The following is a 21,799-nucleotide window of genomic DNA, read 5'->3' on the forward strand; positions in this document are numbered from 1 at the left end:
GGCACAGCAGGCCCCAGGACCTACATATATGTTTGCATTTTTCCTTTGCTTCTCAAGTCCCATAGGGGCAATGGGCTTGGGTCTAGGTGGTTGTTGCACATGGAGTGAATTTGTGTTATAGCTGAGGAACCCTGAGGTTATGCAACCCCCAGTGTTATGAAGAGAGCTAAGAAATCTCACACAACCTTTGTACCAGAGGGAGACACTATCTCTGTTTGCTATACAAACATCCTTGAAAAGCTATTCTAGGAATACAGCTACCCAAGACGCGTAGCAGCGTCATGGAGAAGTACCTCCTAAGTGTTCTATTACTTTTCAAGAAGAAGCTTTGTAGTGTTTTTCATTATTATTATTACTTTTATTGAATGGAGGTTGAGAATTCAGAATTTCTCATTTTCTCGCATAATGACAAAGAGAAGGAAACTGACAGAGGAAGACATTTCACAGTTATTAGATGACTCAGAAGATGAATATAAAGAGACAGACAGCAGCACTCTAGAAACTAATGAAGATGGTGAAATTGATTATATAAGCAAAAAGTCAGATTATGAGTCTTCAAATGATAATATACTAGATGAATTTTGCAAACTGAAGAATCGATGAATGAACAATATATTTCTAAGGGCAAAAAGGAAATAGGATAGTCTCATCTAGTTAGTTATTCAACAAGAAGGACTTTATTATGCAGTATTTTGCAGTAAGAACCTGAACCATCCCATTTTGCTGAAAGAATATATTCAGTACTCTTTCAACTTATGTTTGTTCACCAAAATTTACTTTATATGGTTCGTAAGTGGGCAAATGTTGAAAGCAAGTTATATAAAAATGCGGTTAGAAGGAGAAGATGATACAAAAAAGAAAACTTTTGATGGACTTACCATACTAATTGATGCTTATAAATCTAAAAAATGAAAAATTTACAATTACATAGTGAAAAGATAGCTTCATCAATTTAAGACAGTTAAGAGCTATTGTATTTTTGGAAGTATTGTGTTTTGAAGATGCAAATGCAAGAATAATGAGCCAGAAGTAATGGTAAACTTAGACTCATTAGAAATATATTTGAAATATGAAATCAATACTTATAAGATGGGTATTTTCCAGACTTATGAATGATAGTTCATCAGAAGTCAGTTGCATTCATACCTTAAAACTAGAAAATATATAATATACTTAAATTCTTACTAAAATTTCTAATAAAGTTTTCTTTACTATCATTCTCTGAATTATTTATCATATAACCAAAAGATTTTTTTTTTAAACTTCACCCATTGGACCAGAGTAAATGGCAATGACTAAGTTTTCTAATACACTAAAGATTAAGCAGAAGTACATTGTTGTATTCCAGGATCTGGGAGTAAAGTGCTATTTTGTATTCCCTTCTTTTTGTTTGTTTGTTTGCTTGTTTGTTTTTGTTACAAATGAATCTTCTGTGGTTCCCACAGTGTGCAAATTGTAGCTGAATTAAATGATATTACAGTAAATTTGATTCATTTGATTCATTATCAATAGGTATCCTGTTTGCATCTCCAGAAACTTCCTTTAAATCAATGGATTCCCTCTAAGTTTAAGAGAGAGAGAGAACATATTTTTATTTAAAGTAGCGTTCCGCATGATTTTGTGATAAGTATCTGTGGCTGCACCTTTTTAGAAATATAGAACAGGGCTCCTGGGTGGCTCAGTGGATTAAGCCGCTGCCTTCGGCTCGGGTCATGATCTCAGGGTCCTGGGATCGAGCTCCGCATCAGGCTCTCTGCTCAGCGGGGAGCCTGCTTCTCCCTCTCTCTCTGCCTGCCTCTCTGCCTACTTGTGATCTCTGTCAAATAAATAAATAAAATCTTTAAAAAAGAAAAATATATAGAACAAAGGTCTCCCTTTGGCCACCAACCAAAGTTGATGATTTGGCCTCCAATCAAAGTAATGGCAGTACAAAGCAATATAAAGTACTTCAGATTTGGTCTTTCTGACTGGTACTTCTCAAGGGTATCCTGTCTTAGTATATCCCACGAAAATGTAGATAGAGCAAGAATCCTCAAAGAAAAAGTTGAGTACTTTTCTCACACAATGTGGTTTATTGTTGCAACTTTACTATTTCTTTTAGAGTATATCCCAGAACTCCTGGCACACCCATTTTCACTCAAGAGCATATGAGATCATTCCCAAATTGTGAATATAAATTATCTTTTACATTAGCGTATTTTAAAAATATCATTGCATGTGTGTAGTTACCAGATGGCTGAGAAGCAACTATAGTACCAAGTTCAATAAGTATTTATCGAGTAACTGTTAATGTATTAACATCATAGATCCAAAGAATACCAAGGTTTAATCACTATACTGAAAATTTCCAGTTTAATGGTGAAAAAAGTCAGTTAATGAAACATTACAGTGCAATCAACATACATATTTCTCTCTATTGCCCTGATAACTTACTCTCATTCAGGAACCAAAAGAATATGATTGAACTCAATCTGGGCAGCTTTAGCAGAATGAAGTCTGATGTAGTGATGTTCTATAGTTTGATCTGCACATAGTAAGTGCTTAATAATTCTTGTTGCATAAAGGGAAGACTGACCGATGTTTCACCTAGTTTCTGTATAGTAAATGCTGCGAATTCCTGTGTAATTCCCAGAGTCTTGCATGTCCTCTAGAGTTTTCATAACATCCTTTAAATGTCCAAAGTCATGTGGTTTTGGCCACTTCTGATTTTTAGTTTTTTAAAATGTGTCCAGTAGAAGCTGCAGAACTTGTTCCTTTTAGTTAAGTATATTAAAATGAAGTGGGGGGAGGGAGTCTAAGTTCAAAATTTCAAATTGTTTTGGCAGGACCAACTCCTTTTCATACTAACCACGAGGCCACAAAGCTTCATTGTTGTCCAGTTAAATGAATGCATGGCTTTCATTTGGAAAAAGGAAAAAAAAAAAAAAAACTTTCTAGCAATTTAAGTTTCAGGAAAACAATTGGTTGTGGCAAATGTCAGATGAATTTGCTCACCAAATCATATCGTCAGCTGATTTATGCCCACTGGCTTTCGTAGTCCGTCTTTCTCAGCCAATGGCAGAAAATTTAGAAACGGGCTGGCTTTAGTTAAAAATATATACTTTTGTTCACATATAGTCCATCAGTGCCCTCTTACCCTCTGTTTACCATTCAAGACATAGCTTAACAGAGCATCTCAATTACTTAAAGCTCACCTTCAACATTAGTTATTTAGGTAGGCTATCTGCCAAAATGTATTGCTCTAATGTCAAATTATTGCTGCTTTCAACCAAGTATGGCCTGCCAGTTGGGATTCCTTAAGAGATAATTCAGTTGAATTTTCAGTGGTTTTAAAATATTCTAGATAGGCTCTGCGTCTGTCTGCTTTGGCAGCAATCGGCCAGGGGAACGCTTTGTACAAGATCCAAAAGAGTGTTTCTAAGTGTTCAAAAAAGGATTAATTATGAAAGCAAACTTTAAAAGTATAGGCAGGGTTGATCTCAGTTATTTTTGAATTAAGTCTCAAAGCCACAATGATAAAAATAAAATACCTTGCCTGATTTCTATTTAGATCTGATCTGCCTGTCACCAGAAACTCATCCATATAGGGGATTAACTGTTCACATGCTCTTTAAAAATCCAAGTGCTGTGTGTGGAGTAATGGAAAATGATTAATTTGTTTTGTCATTCTCTTTGAGAACACAAGACATCTCTTAAAAAGAAAATAACCCTTTATTTTGAGAACAGAGAAGATTAATTATATTAACCTCGCCAAGGTGCTTTTAAGTAAATTAGCCTGGACCCTACCTCAACCAGAACAATTATCATTCCTTATCAGTGTTCCATGTCAGGATCCTCTGTTCCATGTTAAACACAGAAGAGACAACCGTGATTGCCTGCATTAGCATGTCTAGAGGCCTTGGGATGACGAGGGCTTTGCAATATTCAGGGCAATGATTAGCATTTCTCTGTATGTGTCAGTGTCCCCGTCACGGCCTGTGTGGCTAAGCCCCTGCCAGTTCGTCCACAGGAAGAGGGTGCTCTCCACATCACAGGCTTCCTGCTTCAGCTTCTTAGGTCCACAAGAGGATCTTACTCCTCCTCATTCTGTCTCTAACTCTTGTCTATACCTTTTAACTCCACTTTACAGTCCTTCATTTTTTTCCAGTTCTGTTTTCTGTTGTTATTTCTTTAATTTTGAGTCTGTTTGGTAACATTCTCTATGCCTCAAAACAGTTGCTTTTTAAATTCTACCTTTAAAAATAATCTGTGGTGTATTTTCATTCCACGACATTTCTGAGTTCTAATTGTGCCTTTATTGATCTTTGTGTTGAAGTTTTTTTTTTTTTTTTTTCTTCCCATAAAACTAAGATCTATTGTGTGTGGTGCTAAGTACTTAGTACTAGAAATACAGGGAAAAATACAGTCCTGCCTTTAAGGCATTTGCTGTCTACTAAAAGAGACAAGCACACAGTTAGGGAGTATTAGACACAGGACATGAGACATGTGTGCACAGGAACCACTGAGAATGGACACCTAACCCAGACTTTAGGGGAGCCTTTCACAGAATAGGCTAGGATCTCCATTGTAACAATAACTAGTGCTTACTGAGTGCTTACTATTGTCCCTCTCTGCTCTAAGTACTTTACATCCGCCAAGATATTTTGGTCCTTACAATAATTCTACTCTATGAGTATTACTATCATTCCTTTTATAAACGAGGATACTGAGTCCCAGGGCTGAGGGATCTGAGAACTTCCCTAGACACATATAGCTAGCAGGTGACTGAAGCAGGATTTCAGGTCAGGCGGACCAGCTCAAGAGCCCATGCTTTTAACTGCCGTCTTAGAGAAGGTAGCAACCAAACCAAGTCTTGTAGAAGGAGAATCCGTGAACTAGTTTAAGCAGTGTGTGGAGAACATTCAGACAGATGGACTTCACGTGCAAAGTCATGATTGAACAGAAGGTTTTCAGACAAAAGCAAAAGTATGGAGTAACATTCATGATAATAGAACTGGAAGCTGATTAGCAGTATTTAGATGAATATGTGTGTGTATACACACACACGCGCGTGCGTGCCAGTTAAAAAGTGGAAAAAAAATGAAAAGCAATTCTTTGCCTGCTTTTGGAAGTATCTGTTCTAAAAACACGAAATCGTAAATATCTGGAGTTTTTCGATGGAGCAAACACCCAAGAAGATCACAATGTCTTTCTTCCTATTTTTCTTATGTAATCATTAGCTTTGCTTTCTGCTGTAAAGGAGTGAAGGTTTTTCCACCCCACAGGTGATCTTGGGTATGTATTAACTCCTAAAATCCCATATGTGATTTTCTCCTTATTTTACTTTCTCTTTTTGAAGCTATTTTTTAATTATTTCCAACCTTTTAAGCTTAAAAATCAGACCCCCCAACCTACTGTGGAAAAGAAGTTAAAGCCACAGTGACTGCAGCTGCAGCCAGAAGGTCTCCTAGAGACTTTCAGATCCTATTTTCCCCTTTTCCTGATTGGGAAACGGAAACCCAAGGGTTAAGTGATTTTTCCAGTTCATGCAACTGGTTATGGCAAAGCTGAGATAGTACTTTGTATCTCCTGATTTCTAATCAGTGATTTTTTTTTCACTGTTATCTTGCTGCCTCACCTCAGACAGAAGACTACCACAATAAGAATGTTATCTGATTAACCTAAATAATCCAACATTATTAGAGAATCTATTTTATGGACATTGAGGACAGTTCCAAGTGCTTACAGTCACAAAGTATGTTTTCGGATAAATCAAGGGCTTTTGATAGGACACCCCCGTCATTTTCTAGGGATACGGTACGTTCTGTCAGTAAATTTCTCACGGAGTGCCAAACAGAAGGTTCCCGTGAGGTGCGTTTCAGAGTTTTTGCTGCTCTGCAGGACTCTAACCTGGGAATGAGATGCCTGTCTCAACTTCTCACAGTCCCCCCAGACCAGGAGTGCTCCTGCGTGGGGGTGAGGGACTAGTGATCTGAAAACAACATCAAAGGATTTACTTTAGGCTGTAAATAAGAGCGTATCCCTCCTCTGCTCAAGGTCCTCAGAAGACCTTCGATCTCACTTGGAATTAAATATAAAAAACTTTACTGCGGCCAAAAAGCCCTTCTTAAGATCTTGTCCCAGAGACATCTTTGGCCTCATCTTGTTGTGAGCTCCCTTAGCTCACTCTAGAAGAGTGTCCAATATAGAGGAGGCATTCACTAAATGTTTGCAGATTGTATAAATGAATGAGAACCTTTCCGTCATTGAGTAAGACCCATTCATTCATTCATTCATTCAAGAAATAGTTATTAAATACCACCTTTATGGAAGTACTGGGTGGAGTGCTAGGGATACAGAGGCGAATAAAGACAACTATGTCCTACCCTTCTCATGCTTATTTCCCAGAGTCAACATGACCATTAATCAGGTAATCACACAAATAAATGTGATTTATTTCTGGTAAGTGTTGCAGAGGAAAGGCTCAGGGTGCAGTGGAGAGCTTGTTTGATGGGTTCAGTAAAGGCGGGAGAGAGCATTCCCTAAGGAAGTGATAAAGGATAATAAAATTAACCATTTTACTTAAGATCTACTTAAGATTCATTGAAGATAAATTTTGTACTTAAAAATTAAAAATCCAAGTGAAACTAATGGTATGCATGATAAAGTCCGTAGGGGAAAGTATACTGATGTATATAATTTACTTTGTAAGGCATCCAAAAAATAAGTTGGGTTAGTGGATACGCATCGGGATGGATAGATGGGTTAATATGTGTTAAAGCAAATATAATGAAATGTTAATAATAGAATCTAGATGATAAGTATATGGGTGATCTTTGTAAATTTCTTTCAGATTTCCAGTATGCTTGAAAGTGCTCGTAGTATTGGGGGGAAAAGTTTTAACCAGATCAGGAAACAGGAGGGAACATTCTCCACTGAGGGCACAGTATGTATAAAAGTATTTATGTGCCATTACACTCCTATTACTTTTGTGTTTTGGATAATGTCTACAGAACAGCAAATGTATTCCTAAATATTGGATATAGTTTTAATTAAGTTTGCCTTGTTTCTGCATCGAATTCTGTGACAGATTTTTATTAGTGTCACAAATTTTAGAGTGTCACTGACCTCCTCTTCTGCATTTGAGAATTACCAGAGTTGACAGTACCTCACAGAATCAGCCTTTTTAAAATACCTGCTGTTTGGAAAGTATTTGAGGCTTTCACATTCACTCATTTCACTCTCTTCCTTAATAATAACAGCTACCCTGTGGGTATGAGATAATAAAGATCATCAGTATTTATCCCCATTTTGCAAATTAAAGACTGAAGTTTAGAAGGGCAGGGAAGAGTGATATTCCAGAAACCACAAACACAAATAACATTACTAGAACTATGCATATCCACAAATCAGGTATGCTGATTTCCTGTTCAGAATGCCTTACCCCTCACCTGATCTTCATCTGCCAGTGTGAAATATGTGTCTGGGACCAATGAATCAGAAGCATGGTCTCTTTCCCTGCCCCGGTAGTGGAAATGGCTAAACTCCATCACTTCCAGGAAGTCTTTGCATATGCTGTTTGCCCCTGATTAACATGCAATCATATCTTGGAGGCAAATGTTCTTAAAATTCTTTGCCTTGGGAATACATTTTATTTTCAATTTTAAGAAATAAAATTGTGTCACAGAAATTAGATTGTGGGTCTCAAGACCCTCCTGCCTGTAGACCAGTGGTAAGGGCATACAGACAACAGCAACCTACTCTTCATTTGTCTTCATACGTGATTTTCCCTCGCATCAGGAAGTGGCAAGGGAAGGATGGGAAGGAGATCTCAGGGACCTCAAGGGGAAGAGATACATTTGTTTATTCCTTCTGTCTTCCCTTCAGCTCATTCATGGTATTATTGAAAAAAACTCCCCCAATTAATCTAAAAAAATAAGATCATGGGTTGACTATGACTTATAATTTGGTCATGTCTAAAAATAAGAAAGCAGTAATCTGGAATGGCAAATTCTGTAGGTTTCATATAGTTCTTCACTTAAAAATACTATTGTGAATGAGAGTTGGAAAAGATCTAGAAAACCTTCTTTATTCAAGTTTTTCAACGAAGATATGCCACCTGTTCTCAAATTTTATAGATGAGTGCTTTTTAAAGGAGCTCTTCTTCTTGTGACTAGAATGCTGTTATATGAAGACATAGAATTTGTTGCTGACAAAAATTCTTCTGGATTTTAGATCAAATACAGTCACTGATGTCATATTGCCACGTGAACTGGTATTTTTAGGTAACACCCTTATTTACCCTCTTACTCCAAGATACACATAAACATTTGTATCTAAGTGGGTGTCTGATTTTTAGAACTCTCTTAAAGTACACAATCCAGAAATAGAGGACTCTTCTGGTATTTGGAGAAATCCACACAACTCTGAGCACTGAGGCCCTTTGAAGGATGTACAGCCACAGAATGACTTGCCAGCCTATTCTCTGCTACTGTTCGGTTTGGTTTCAATGAGCTCCTGATACAATTTGGATGAAAAGAGGGCCCTATGAACTCGATACAGCCGTGCTGGATCAAGTCCCCATAAGTAAAAAGGCAGACAGTCTATCCTTTTTATGATTTCACCCTTCCTCCCCTTGAAATTTGTTTACTCAGTTCCTCTTACCACCTTTTAGCCATTTGTCAAGAAAGTTTTGCAGTGGATCTCTTTCCAAATGAAATAGAATTGCATTTTTGAACCCAAATAAACTGCTTCATAACCTTGTTTATTTAACATCTGTATACTGCCAAAAATGCACATGCTTATTTTTAAAATAAAAATATAGCATCTCCTTATTTCATTTATCATCTAGCCCTCAAAATGTATGATTGCAACAGCACTCTCAGAAAATGCTAGTTGTTATACATTCCGAGGAAAATAAACACATGTGCATTTTTACAGAGAGAAGAATATTTACCAAAGTATACCCACGATTAAATCTGTTTCTTAAGCTCTCTCTGCAGGAGACAGGAAACTAACAACTGCAATGAAGCCCCTTTCTAGTTCCGAATCACTGCTATTTATGTTGTCATACTACATTCATTATTCAATTTCCCTGTAGTCTGAAACAAAGGAACAACTAAGGAAAAATATACCACCGACCAGTACAAAGTGCTCAACTACATGGCAGTTTGGTGTGTGTTGAAGATTTTGGAATAGGAAAATTGCCAGCTTATTCCTTGCCCTCTTGGACAGATGGATAGCAAAATCCGCCTGTAGGTGCAAAAGCCACAGAGCCGAATGGACACGATTTCTGAATTTCACTGTTGTTTCTACCATTTGATCTTGCCTTAATCTAGACAAAATAAATGAAACCACAGACTTTCATTTCTCAGTTTTTAATAAAGAAGCCAAGATTTGGTGGATGGATCAGAGAGTGGTAACTCTGCCTTTGTCTTTACAGCCAGCAATGACCGAAGCACCTCTTGTGGCCAGATAGTGTGCTACTTTGTTGCAAAATGTTACAAAAAAGAAAAGGGTGTGTTAGCATCATAAAACTGAATCTCATACCTGACTTCCTCAAATCAAAAGATGGAAAATCCTGAGCCCTCTTGAGCTCGCATGTGCTTGGATGCATGGTCTTGAGCACACAGTCTTCAGCACTGGCCAGATGGACCGCTTCCTGCGTCCATCTTGAAACTCCTCTTCCATAAATATGGCCATTCAGGGACATATTACCAAAGTTCTAGATGCCAAAAGTTGATAGTGAGGGAAGGCTAGGAATTTACATCAAACAGTGTTACAGCTTCTGGGGATTTACCATCAGAGTATTAGTGTAGTAAGAACACTCATTTCTGCATTCTAACTGCTTGGATTCATACTCCAAATTTGCCACCACCAGACTGACGTTACACTTGGTTCTCAGTTGCTTCATCTGTGTCATGGGAAATAACACATATAACAGCATATCATGGTGTGAGGATTAAGAAGTATATTCAAAATTGAGTTACATTTTTATGGTTCGGTCTTTCATTATGGTGCTAGGAGCAGTTGATCATTTGCTTTGTCACTGCTCTTAGCTCAGTGGGAGTCCAGCTCCTTAAGCCTCTGAGATAAACCAAGTGTTACTACACAAAGTATTGGTCCTTTATTAAGTGGGTTCTTAATTGTGAATTTTTCTTTGTTTTCAATTTTGATATGAAATTGAGTATCTTTTAATATTTTCAAAAGAGAAACCATCTTTAAGCCCTTTTGTGAATGTCTCATTTAGTTCTTCTAGAAAATTCACCCAAGAAAATTAAAGACAGGTTAAGCACCTGTCGTTTGGTGCCATTACTGAATAACTGGAGAGATTAGTCCCTTAATTCTAGGAGTAGGGACTTGTCTGTGCCCTTTAAAGCATCAGACTGGGTGAGGCAGAAAAAATTAACCAGCTTAAAAAATAGAAAGTTTCCCTGACTCTGCATGAGGTATTTTGCCCTAGGAACTAACATACTCTATGGGTCCTTATGGCACTGGAAAACCAGTAAGTTCCTTATTCAGATTATTCATCTGCTAATGGTTCCATTTTTCTAGCACTGTTAGCTTTTGGGGAAAAGTGAACTTGAAGTGACATGTGATGTGACCAGACTCTAATCATAGAACCTCAGAGCAGCTCACGTTATTTAAAAAAAAAAAAAAAAAGTTAGAACGTGTATATGCATGCTCTGAAGTCTATATGCAGAAGTGGTGGTTTTAAGCACACTCACATGCATACAGAGAGACCACGACAGTCAGAAAATAAATATACTCTGCCAAATATCACTTACTCATGAAATTATGAGATGTGAGATGCCTGTAGGCCTGCTGGACTCATTATCTTCATTATTTCATATCTTACTGTTGCAGAGGCCTTAAAAATCTCAGCATCTGTATACGTAATTTCTTTAAAATAAATGCAATGAATTTTTTCTTTCTGTAATTCTTACATCTTTTGCATATGCATACTTCTCCCTCATGCCCCTCCCCCATGAGTTAAAAGCTCCTTAAGAACAGGAACTGTGCCATCTCTGCCTTGTGTATCGTTCTGTGACATCTAGATATACATTTGGTGTTACCTGATTGACAAGACTGCCAGGATGAAGGGAAAGACATGTGAACCAGAAACTATTTCTGATATTAAGGAAGATGCTTAGAAACAACACAAAAAAGGAATACAAAGTAAGCCCCAACTAAAATAGATGATGAAAAAGTTTAAAGTATTAATGGAGACGTAGAGGGTGGGAGCGGAGAGTAGAAAAATAGCTGTACTGAAGAAAGTAAGAGCCAAGGAGTTTTTTAAGGTTCACGCAAAAAAAAATATATATAGCCATTTTGAATATGCATCCAAAAACTATCAAATAGTCAAAATAAACTAGTATGTGAAAATACGCAAGAAAAAAAATTTCTTCATGCAGTCACCTGGTTGATTGAAAATTTTAAACAAAAATATTTGCATAACATGCTGCATTTTATAGTAGGGAAAGAAATCATGTGCTTATTTTAAGAACAAAATGAGTTTAGCATACTTCTCCCTAGTTCAGAGGGTCACTTCTGAATGAGAAAATTTATGGGACTAAAAAAAGGGAAATAGTTTCCAAATTGCAAGTCTATTTGAATCATTGTTTCTGAAGATTTTTTTTGATGCAAAAAAAAAAAAAATTTGCTTTAAAATCACCACAGCATGGATTTGTATTTTATTGTTAAAGGGCCAATATAATTATTGAGGAGATCTATTAATTTTACTATTGATGAATATAGCACACATGGTGGCTAAAATTACTTGCTCTCCTAAACCTACATGTTGGGGCCTATGTTAAGAAACTTGTCATTTTGATGAATCTTTCCTACACATGAAAAAATTAAATGAAGCCATTTAAAATGCATGGGTGTTTAAGTGAGCACATGCGGCAAAAAGAAAAAAAACTAACAAGCATATAAATGTTAAACAGAAGGAAGAAAATACTAAAGCCTTTAAATGGAACTAGAAAAGGAAGATTTTTATGAACTTGAAGAAATAGGACATATGACTTCCAATTTCAAAATGGTGAAGTTAGAGTGTTTCTGCTCTCTTAAAAATCACATTAGAAACGAATATGAAGAAAGAGAAACACTGATTTATGCATTGACAACTAGAAGACATGTCTAACTCCCATGTTGGAGAATCCTGTTAGAGAAATATTAAAATGATTCAAAGCAGAGAAGGAAAAACGCAAGCACCTGTCAAGCGTATACCAACAGAAAGCAAATATCTTTCACCCTGCAGACTTTTAGAGAGGTTTTTGAATTGGATGTACCATTTACTCCAGAAGGAGAGGGTGGAAATGAGTATATTGAAAATGTCTGCAGGGAGGAGTTAGACCCTCAACTTTCTGTCTCTGTCCCCACCCCAGCACAAACCCTGCAGAGACATACATGTATGTTCTGGAGAAGCTCTGGATTGGAAGTGAAGGCAGACCACAACACTAGAGTGAGACAGAGGATTTAAAATAGGAAGATTAAGTGTAAGTGGGCATACCAAATGAGGTAACATCAGTTCCTAACCCTGGCTGGTTCCAGAAAAACTGAACTCCCTCTGAAGAAAAAATCCTCATGTACTCATAATTTGGAGCCTCCTCTCCCACCAAAAAAAAAGATTAACCTACAATTTATGTAATTCTCTGGCATTATTTTTAATAATGAAGGCATTTGTTCTGTGTAATAACCAATAAACCCTGAGATCTCATGGCTAAACACAGTAGAGGTTGATGTCTCACTCACATGAAGTCCAATATGGCCGACAGCTCTCCTCTCTCTTGTAGCTCTGCCATCTGAAGCACGTGGCCTCCAAGGTCCTCATAGCAGGGGCTGGGATGGACGCGGGAGCCCATAGGGCCTTAACTGACTAAGCTTAGGTGAGACATGTCACTTGCACTCATTGTGTGTTGTTCAGAACCATTCACATGGGAGATGTAGGGGAGCAGCATATGGACTATTGGGTGGCCACTAACTTCTCAACAACACTGTGCAAACTTAGGTCCAGGTTATCACAAGACACTTAGCTTTCTTCCCGTGGACAGCCACAGGGTTTGTGGTTTATTTCATTGAGTAATTGCAACTCGTTTTAAATTTAAAAGCTAATATCGGTTGACTAAGAATACATTGATATGCTGGGCCTGTGACAGGACTAAGAATATGGAGATGCCTAGGATATATTCTCTGGTCTCAAGGTTATTCTACCACTTCTTGGTTCATATTGCCTTTAAAATAATGTTTAGATCATTCCCTCTTAATGTTTATATTGGTGGGTGTAATCAAAGCTAATTAAAGACTAAATTTTTTATTTGTAATCAACAGGATTTTGTGTCTCTCTTATAAATATTTAATTTCAGATGTTTCTCCCAAATTTTATGAGAACCTCTTCTTCTTTTTTAAGTAAAATAATGGTTGGGAACTCTTTTCTTCTATATAATGGCAACATGGGAAGATCTCTAATATATTCCATAGAGAAGTAACTTCAAATTCATCTGTTTCTCAATATATTTTGTGCTTTATTTCTGATATTCACTGAAGCAGATTTGCAAACTAATATTAATATGAAATGCTCTATAGAAACTTTCATAGCATATCAGTTGAAAGTAATTATCCAGGAAGAGTTTTTATATCTGAGGCAGTTTTACAAATGCATCTCATAGGCTCTATGAAAGGAAATAATTCTCCTGATTTAAAAAGTATATATTTATCTTAGAAATACTATTATATCTGTTCTTATTTTACTGTCTAAATCTATAGATTGAACTGCTTCTACCCATGGTACAAGTGATTTTTAGTACTTGGATTCTGAGAGTATTGATCAATTTTTTATAATGTTTGGCTGCCGTATGTTTTCTTTTTCAGAGTACCCGCGTGGCCTTGGACCATCTGGAGTCTGTGCCTGAGAAACTGAGCTTACTAGAAGATTTCAAAGACCTGAGAGTGAGAAAAAGTTGGCTTGTCTCTTTCAGTATTCCTATTTGAGTGAGAACATTTGACATCTTCCTGATGTGCAAAGAAGGTTGTAGGGAGGGAGGAAGAACCAAAAAAATATTGGAGACTCTTAATATTCCATCTTATCAGAGTTTATTGACATTTGTTAAGTCAGGATTGAAAATACTAGAATTTACGTATTACCACAATAGAGGAAATTAAAGACTTTTATCCTCACGCTAGAAGCTCATTTGGCTTCCTAAAGCTTTAACTTTAATTTAGAAACACCTAAGATTTTAAAGAGGTTACACATTATATTGACAGTAGATAATTTTTTTGACAAGCAGTTTTAATTTATGGACTATCTTCTTTCTTTAATTACAAATTTTCAGAGTACTGTTTGTTTTAGAGATATGATAGTACACAGGTTATCTCTATACTATGATATTTGAATTCAAAACCACAGAGTTTTAGATTTTATATCCCATGCTATTTATCGATAGAACTCAAACCACAAATCATTTCATTATCAAGGAAATTAATTACATGTGTGGACATAACTACTGTAACTTCTTGAAGTTCTCGAAGAGGAGACATGTAAAACAAATAATTCTGCCTCCAGTCCTGCCAGACAAGGTTCAGGCCAGAGAATACCTTGCATATCCCTTTAGGGATGCATAGATAATGGGCAATTGTAGTGATTTATAATACCGTGGTCCCATGTGGCTGAACCTAGCAATGGTGAGAGTATACTTTGAAAACCATGAACCCCTTATTTCATATTGGCTTTAAAATATAACTTGTGTTACATTTAGGTTTTATTTAAATCTAACAGATTATTTGAGAATCTAATGAGTAGGAAATATAGCCTGATTATGCCATATTGATTATCAGAGGCACTGACAGAATGAGGCTCTCAAGATCTATGCTATCTTAAAGTCACCTTTCATTAAGCATATTTTGATAGTTTTGTAAGTAAACATTATTGAACAGGATCCGGGGTTGAGCTGACACATCCAGAAATCAAGGCTATCACAGATAGAACAAAGTGTTTCTAGTACATTTTGCTAAAGTTTCGATTCTTTCTCATGATTTGATTACATATTTGCAGTCTAAATCCCTATCAAAGGATTATGAAACTAGTGTCCAAAGAGATGTGATTTTAATTCACCCTTCTATTACCCAATGTAGATAGCAGGCAGTATGTTACTCCCATATCCCTTCCACATTTTTCTCTGTAGCTAACAAGTCATCTAAGGGAAGGAAGGGCAGACAAGAGAAGCTGTTGGAAACAGGTGGCATTTCCTACTGAAAAACAGATGTCTCTCTTATACCAGCATAAAAAAGAAAAAATTTAACCTCCAGTGACAGATCACTTTTTCTCCAGGGGTCTACACTGAACAGAATATTCATAAGTACAATTTATAAGTTCTCTGCTATTACCAAAAGTTTTACTTTTTTTCATCATATGGGCTAAGTGATTACCTACAAGTCTAGCTTATATATACACACACATGAAGATGCCTGTCATCGTGCTTTCCAATATTAGTCATTAAAATTGAAACCTTTAGCTTTCAAGGAAAGGAGTCCATTAGCAAGTGTTCCGCACTAGCATGCAGCGGGCAGTAGCTACGTTCTAACCTGTATTACATTTATTTTCAAATCCTCTGACCCCCTACTCATGGGCACTATCTTCCCCATTGTTACAGCCAAAGAAACGGAAGCTTAGAGTATGTAAAGTGTTTGGAACTGGGATCTAGTTCCAAAGAAAACCCATTTTCTTTGCCTTTACTGCCTCTACCTCGAAACCTACTCTCTATGTACTCTTAAGTCCCCTCTGTGATTAAAAAGAGCTTATTTAGTCAACTTATTGAAAACAACTAGACCTGGCCTTAAATAAAAATGCATAAAGCCTTTAGATTATGAGATTATGTTTTTCAAACTTCTAAAACTTTCTAAAAATCAAGATGCTGTCAACAAGAGCCCAAAGACATAAGCTCTGATCTGAGCTTTTACTAAGTAGTTACAAAACTACTTAGTAAATTTGGTATTTCCTCATCCCTAGAATGAGGGCCTTGAGCAACATTATCTCTAGTTCCTACTCACACTGGCATTGCTAGGATCTCTGTGAAGATATATTTCACGTGTATTTTTCTTTATAATACTACAGTCTATGGCTAAGTAAGTATAAGCTATAGTAAATGCAAATCTCATCCTATTTAGTCTTTTGTTTTCCTTTAAACATGTCATAGGCCCTCTTATTTTCTTTAACCTTGTTTTGAAAGAAGTGGTTCAACTCTACAATTCCACATTTAAACCTTATATACTTGGTATGGTAGAAAAGAAATAGCTTTGGGCTCCAAGCCCAATCTGTCACAAATTGCCTAGTCTTGGAGAAATCATTTTTAACTTCCACTGGGGTATAACTTTTTATCTATAATAAAGAAATTTGTAATTCTAATACCCCTTCCAGCCTGAACACTCAGTAAGTTCCTTGGGACTATTTGGGAAACTAAATCCTATAGGTAATTTTTCTTATATATGCAAATCAGTTGTTCTTCTTTTATTCTAATTTCTTCCTAATTCATAATAGAAATGTCTAAGTAACTAGGTATCATGACCACTATGTTCCATCCTCTCTCCAAACAATGGAGGAAGCGAAGAAGGGGAGGAGAGAAGGGGAAGAGATGAATGAATGAATGAATGAATGACTCTGACATTTTTCTTTCTTAATTTCTTTACTACCTGAATCTCTATGCTTTTGAGAGCAGATGAAGTATCCTTCAATTTAAAAATCTATGTGATATATTGGTTAACAGGGTAGAATGTTTAAGAATTAATGATGAAAGAGGACTCTAGTTTAAAGAGGTAACATTTTTTTAAAGATTTTATTTATTTATTTGAGGGAGAGAGAGCATGCATGTGGGGGGGGGGGAGGGGGATGGGCAGAGGGAGAGGGAAGGAGAGAGAATCGAGAGCAGACTCCACACTGAGCACAGATCCTGCCCCACATGGGGCTCAATCCCACGACCATAAGATCATGGCCTGAGCTGAAACCAAGAGTTAGTTGCTTTACCTACTGAGCCACCCAGGCAACCCAGTAACATTTTTTTTTTTTTTAACACAGAATATTCTGATGTCAGGTACTACTCCAAGAGAGAGAATGCATTCAAAAGCATTCAAAAGTGACACGGTGTCATTAATGACCATCTTTAGACAACTCACTTTTACTGGAACCTTGTTCCCTTCAACTAAAAGTGTCAGTCATTTCAGACTGACAAAGGACTAGTTGTGAAAAGAATACACATAACCAAAGTGGGACCCTGTTTTTATTTTTAAGGTAGCATCCAAAGCAACCCTTTCCTTCTTTCTCCTTGGTGTGACCTCTGTTTCCCCCAGATCTTTCTAAACACCTATCAATACTTTCTTTTTCTTATTTCAATTACCGACTTTCCTTTCATCTGCCGGTTTTGACATTGTTGTTTTTTTCAGGATTCCCGCAGTTTTTCTGAAAGAATTGATGGGAGATATTCTAAATACAGCGTTCACAGAGAGTCTCTTCAGCGCTGTGATGACACCAAGTACAGAGTCAGAGGCTTCAAAGTAATGTCCTTTATATACATTTTCAGTCTTTGAGCATTATCCATGTTTGTGGCTGCAGCCTTCTAAGCTGCCCCTGCAGGGTTCACGTAAAAGAAAAGATACTCCTTAATCTTGAGTTTGGGGGGACTAGAAAATAACATTTCCTGAGATTGTACCTATAACTTTTTACTTGGGAATTATCTTTAATTTTATGCCATTGTTGCTTAACATGTTGTTTGTCTCTTGGTATTGATGTTGTTTGAGAAATCATATGCCAGGAGACCCTTGGTCTCTTGGTCGGTCAGAGGCTCTGCATAGGTGGTAGCCCTCCTCTGTGCATAGTAAGTCCGGCTACTCTCAGAGCTGAAGTCTCCGGAAGGTCAAGTAACACATAATACTTCGTGAACTCTAATCTTGGTGTTTATAATCATTCTTTTCCTGAGGATATGAACTCCATACAATGACTGCAGCTTATGGTTCATTAGTGTGGAATCAACACAGGAGACTGGAAAGTTGACCATATTGACAAAAAAGCCTACCATTCTCTAGAGTCTCCCCAAGATCCGCCTGGGGTGTGAGTGATTTTAAACCCTTTAGGCCCTGAACAGTTACTAGCTTAGAGCAGCGTTTCTCAGCCTTGGCATTAACATTAGGACCAGATAATTCTTTGTTGTGAAGGCTGCCTTACACATTAGAGAACATTTAGCAGTAGCCCGAGCTTCTACTCACCAGATGCCAGTGGCACCCTCCATCACAAGTTGTGGCATCAAAACATGTCTCTAGACACTTGCCAAACACCCCCTAGAGAGCAAAACCATCCCGCCATTCAGAACACTGACCTAGAGAGAATCCATCTATTTTCAAATGTACGTGCCCAAGTCAATTTAGGGAAACAAACAAACAAAAATTACAGGTTCTTCTAGCTTTTTTATATTCTCACAGACTTCAATATGTATGAATATTCATTACACTGTATATATTCACTTATTACAGCCAAATGTAATTATTTCTGAGAAGCTTCTTCTGTCCTCTGAATGTAATTGGATAGAATGCTCAGTGGATCTAAAGACAGTGTTCATTTCCATAAGTCTTTCCCTAGCATGCTTAAAATGAGCTCTCCGCTTTCCCCATCCCAAATAAAAACAACACAGTTATGCCACATTATTGATGCTGTAACCGTGCAAAGGGTGTCCTGCGACTGCCTTTTTCCCTTTGATTTTTTTATAGTTGGGGATTATTGACTGTAACAGTGACCTTATTGTCTTGTATAGCAGATCCTAATTTCACTAAATCATCTTCCAACATCCCCATCAGGCCCCATATACTCAAGCATTTCTCCACCACTTAATATGGGATGCTGCTAACCTTCAACAGAAGTACAAAGGTTAGGCGGCCATAGCCCATAATACTACTGACTCATTGTTGAGCCAACCGCATGAAGGTGCTCTGTTTCACAGTTGTCACATGCTTTACATGCATTAGCTCATTTAATCCTTGCAGCAAACCTGGCAGGTCGGCACCATTATTTGCCCTCTCTTACCATTGAAGGTTATAGAACTATTAAATGGTTGATCCAGGATTAAGACTGAGATCTGCCTGGCTTTAGGAATCTATATCCTTGACTGCTAAGCTATAATAGTGTAAATTTGGGCCTCCTATAACCTTAATTTTTCTAGAAATCACCAGATGTAGAACCATATTTTTAATGTGAAAATCCATTGTCTCCAAAAATAAACCCAGTACGTACCTCTTAGTTCAACAGAGGTCTAGATGCAAATGACACCTTTAAAACATTATTTCTCACTGTGGTTAGATTTGGTATCAGGTGAATCAGTACTACCTAGTGACAACCAGATTGCTTTAAATCAGGGTAATTTCCATAACAGCATATGGCAAAGCTATGAATGTTTAACGTGTTCAGCAAGTAATCTTGTTGGAGTTCTCTTTAAAATTACATTTGCAGCTAAAGAAGAAATCAGGCCTGGTTTGTAAGGGAGGCCAACACTTAGTAAAACAAGAAATAAGTTGAAAATTTTGCAAATAGGTAGCGCGAGTATTAGAAAAGGCCGCAAAGCACATTTTATGATGACATTTGTTCTACATTAATATTACTTAAACATTTTAAAACATTGATCCATTCCAGTAATGAATATGTAGACTCTCACCATTTGTAACAGATGTCTGGCCTGAAATAATGCATAGTCTAACTCAGCACCCATGAGTACATCATATTTTGGAGAAGAAAATGTGGGAGCACATTTTGGCCAGTTGTGATACCAACAATGATTTGCTTCTATACCCTTTATGAAAGCAATTCACTGAAAATGTTTCAAAAGAAGCAGGAGCTCAGATGGGCAGTGAGACATTTGTTAATCGTTTCTTAGCCTCATAGATAATCAGAAGAGCTACCTCCGGTTAATTGTTGACATCCTGAAGGCTAGGCTTCAAGTAAGAGGCATTGGTCCTCTATCAAGAGAGAAGTTGCTGCCCTAGTTTTATTTGATATTATTTCCACAGCTATTAACTGCCCACATGTTTTGCTAGGAGACTTCAAAGAAAAGGCACATTGCAGTGACTTGAATTTGTTGGTTCTCCTGACAACTGTGGTTCCGGGAAATCAGTTATTGTAGGATTCAGTTTAAAATTCGACAAACATACTGAGCTGCCACCACCCTGCAAAGCCCCGTACGACCTAACCCAGGTGAGGTCGCAGGACACAGAAAGATGCCCAAAGCGTGGTCCTCGTGGAGGGAATAGTTATCTGTGTGTCTTCTTGAATAGCTTCGTTCTCGGCTGTTATGTTAGAGCAGGAGTCAACACACTACCTCCCGTGAGGTAAGTGCTGCCTGCTGACTGCTTTTGTAAGTAACGTTTTATTGAAGTTCAGCCACGCATTTATTCACGTATCATCCGTGGCTGCTTTCACACTCAGCAGCAAGAGTCGAGTAGGTAGGGCAGAGAGCCTACGCTCTGTATGATCTGGCCCTCCAAAGAAAGCGTTTGCCAGCCCCTGGTTGGAAGAAAGGAGAAATTACCAACCGCGTCTTTCTTTCTGTGTAATCAAATAAGTACTTCCCAGGCTCTTTGGAAAGTCATCGTATTTATCCATGCATCCAACAAATATTCACTCAGTGTCCGTTATGTGCCAGGAACTTACTAGGTAGGTGCTTGCCACTCACATCCGTCAACAAAACAGACGAAGCCCACTGCCTCTCTGGAGCTTCCGTTCTAATTGCTGCACACAGGTGCTTGTTTTTGTTTAAGTACAACATTCAACGAGAACCTGAGTTTCTGCAACATATAGGCACTCTGCTGGGGGCGGGAGAGAGTGGCAGAAGAAGAAAAATCATCACCAACCCTTAGGAATGCAAAGCCTTCACACAATCTGTAGCACAAAAGACAAAGTGTTTTATGCACGCTTGTTTGGAAGAGGATCACTATTAGCATTACACGTACAGAACCCTGACTGCGTTACTCTTGACAGACGACGAACTGTTGGAATAGCGGAACCATATTGGCCACTGGCTTCTCTCAATTTGTTGCTGTTGTAAGAAGGCAGTGAGACATGCAGCCTAACCACACTGCTGGTGGAGAGAGCAGTGAGCAGGAAGGGGACAAACCAGGGGCTCTTTCTGTCTAGGCTATAGCAACCTCCTGCTGTTTCCTTCTATGGCAACTGGGGTTTAAGGAGGGCACTTGTCAGGATACCCATGGGGTGATGTATGGGGGTGTTGAACCACTGTAGTATACCCCCGAAACTAATGTTATACTGTATGCTAACTAACTGGAATTCAAATTAAAACTAAAAAAAAAATCAGATTTCTACAAACCTTTCAAGATTTTCAATGTCCACAGTTTCTGAGAGCATAATATAATATTGTACTAAGCTGTCCAAGTTAACTCGACAAAGCCTGATCTAAAAGTTTATGTTTAGAATGCAATTCAGACCTGAATCTGACACGACATTTCTCTCTGTGTGTAGACAACAGAAGCATTTCACGGCCTCTCTTTCATCAAATTGGGTTTCTGTAGAACATACACTCTTCCTTGCTGTCCCAGCTGTTTCAAATAGAACAGAATGTTCGAAAGTCAACATAGCATTCCTAATCTGAATTCACAGAGGAGCATGGTTTTGTCCAAAAAAATCCCCCATTTACTGCCTGCCCTTTTTTGCTCTCTACCCATACTAAATATATAGTTTTAAGTAGCAGAGGATTTTATAGTAAAATCACAGAAGGCATGATTCCCCGCCCCCCTTCCTTCCTTCTCCTGGAAGGAAAATCGTGATTTTCAATTT

At 37.7% G+C, this 21,799-nt stretch overlaps 1 protein-coding gene across 1 annotated transcript in view; it reads left to right on the plus strand.

Annotated features, from left to right (window-relative positions):
• CEP128 (centrosomal protein 128) overlaps positions 1–21,799 on the plus strand; it is a 396,464-nt gene that overhangs the window by 358,675 nt on the left and 15,990 nt on the right. The window contains exons 22-23 of the mRNA XM_080808359.1: positions 13,852–13,929; positions 17,413–17,523. Coding sequence (XP_080664485.1) covers positions 13,852–13,929; positions 17,413–17,523 — 189 coding nt within the window. The remainder of the gene's footprint in view (positions 1–13,851; positions 13,930–17,412; positions 17,524–21,799) is intronic.

Source organism: Martes martes, assembly GCF_963455335.1.
Source record: "Martes martes genome assembly, chromosome: 7".
Lineage (NCBI taxonomy): Eukaryota > Metazoa > Chordata > Mammalia > Carnivora > Mustelidae > Martes > Martes martes.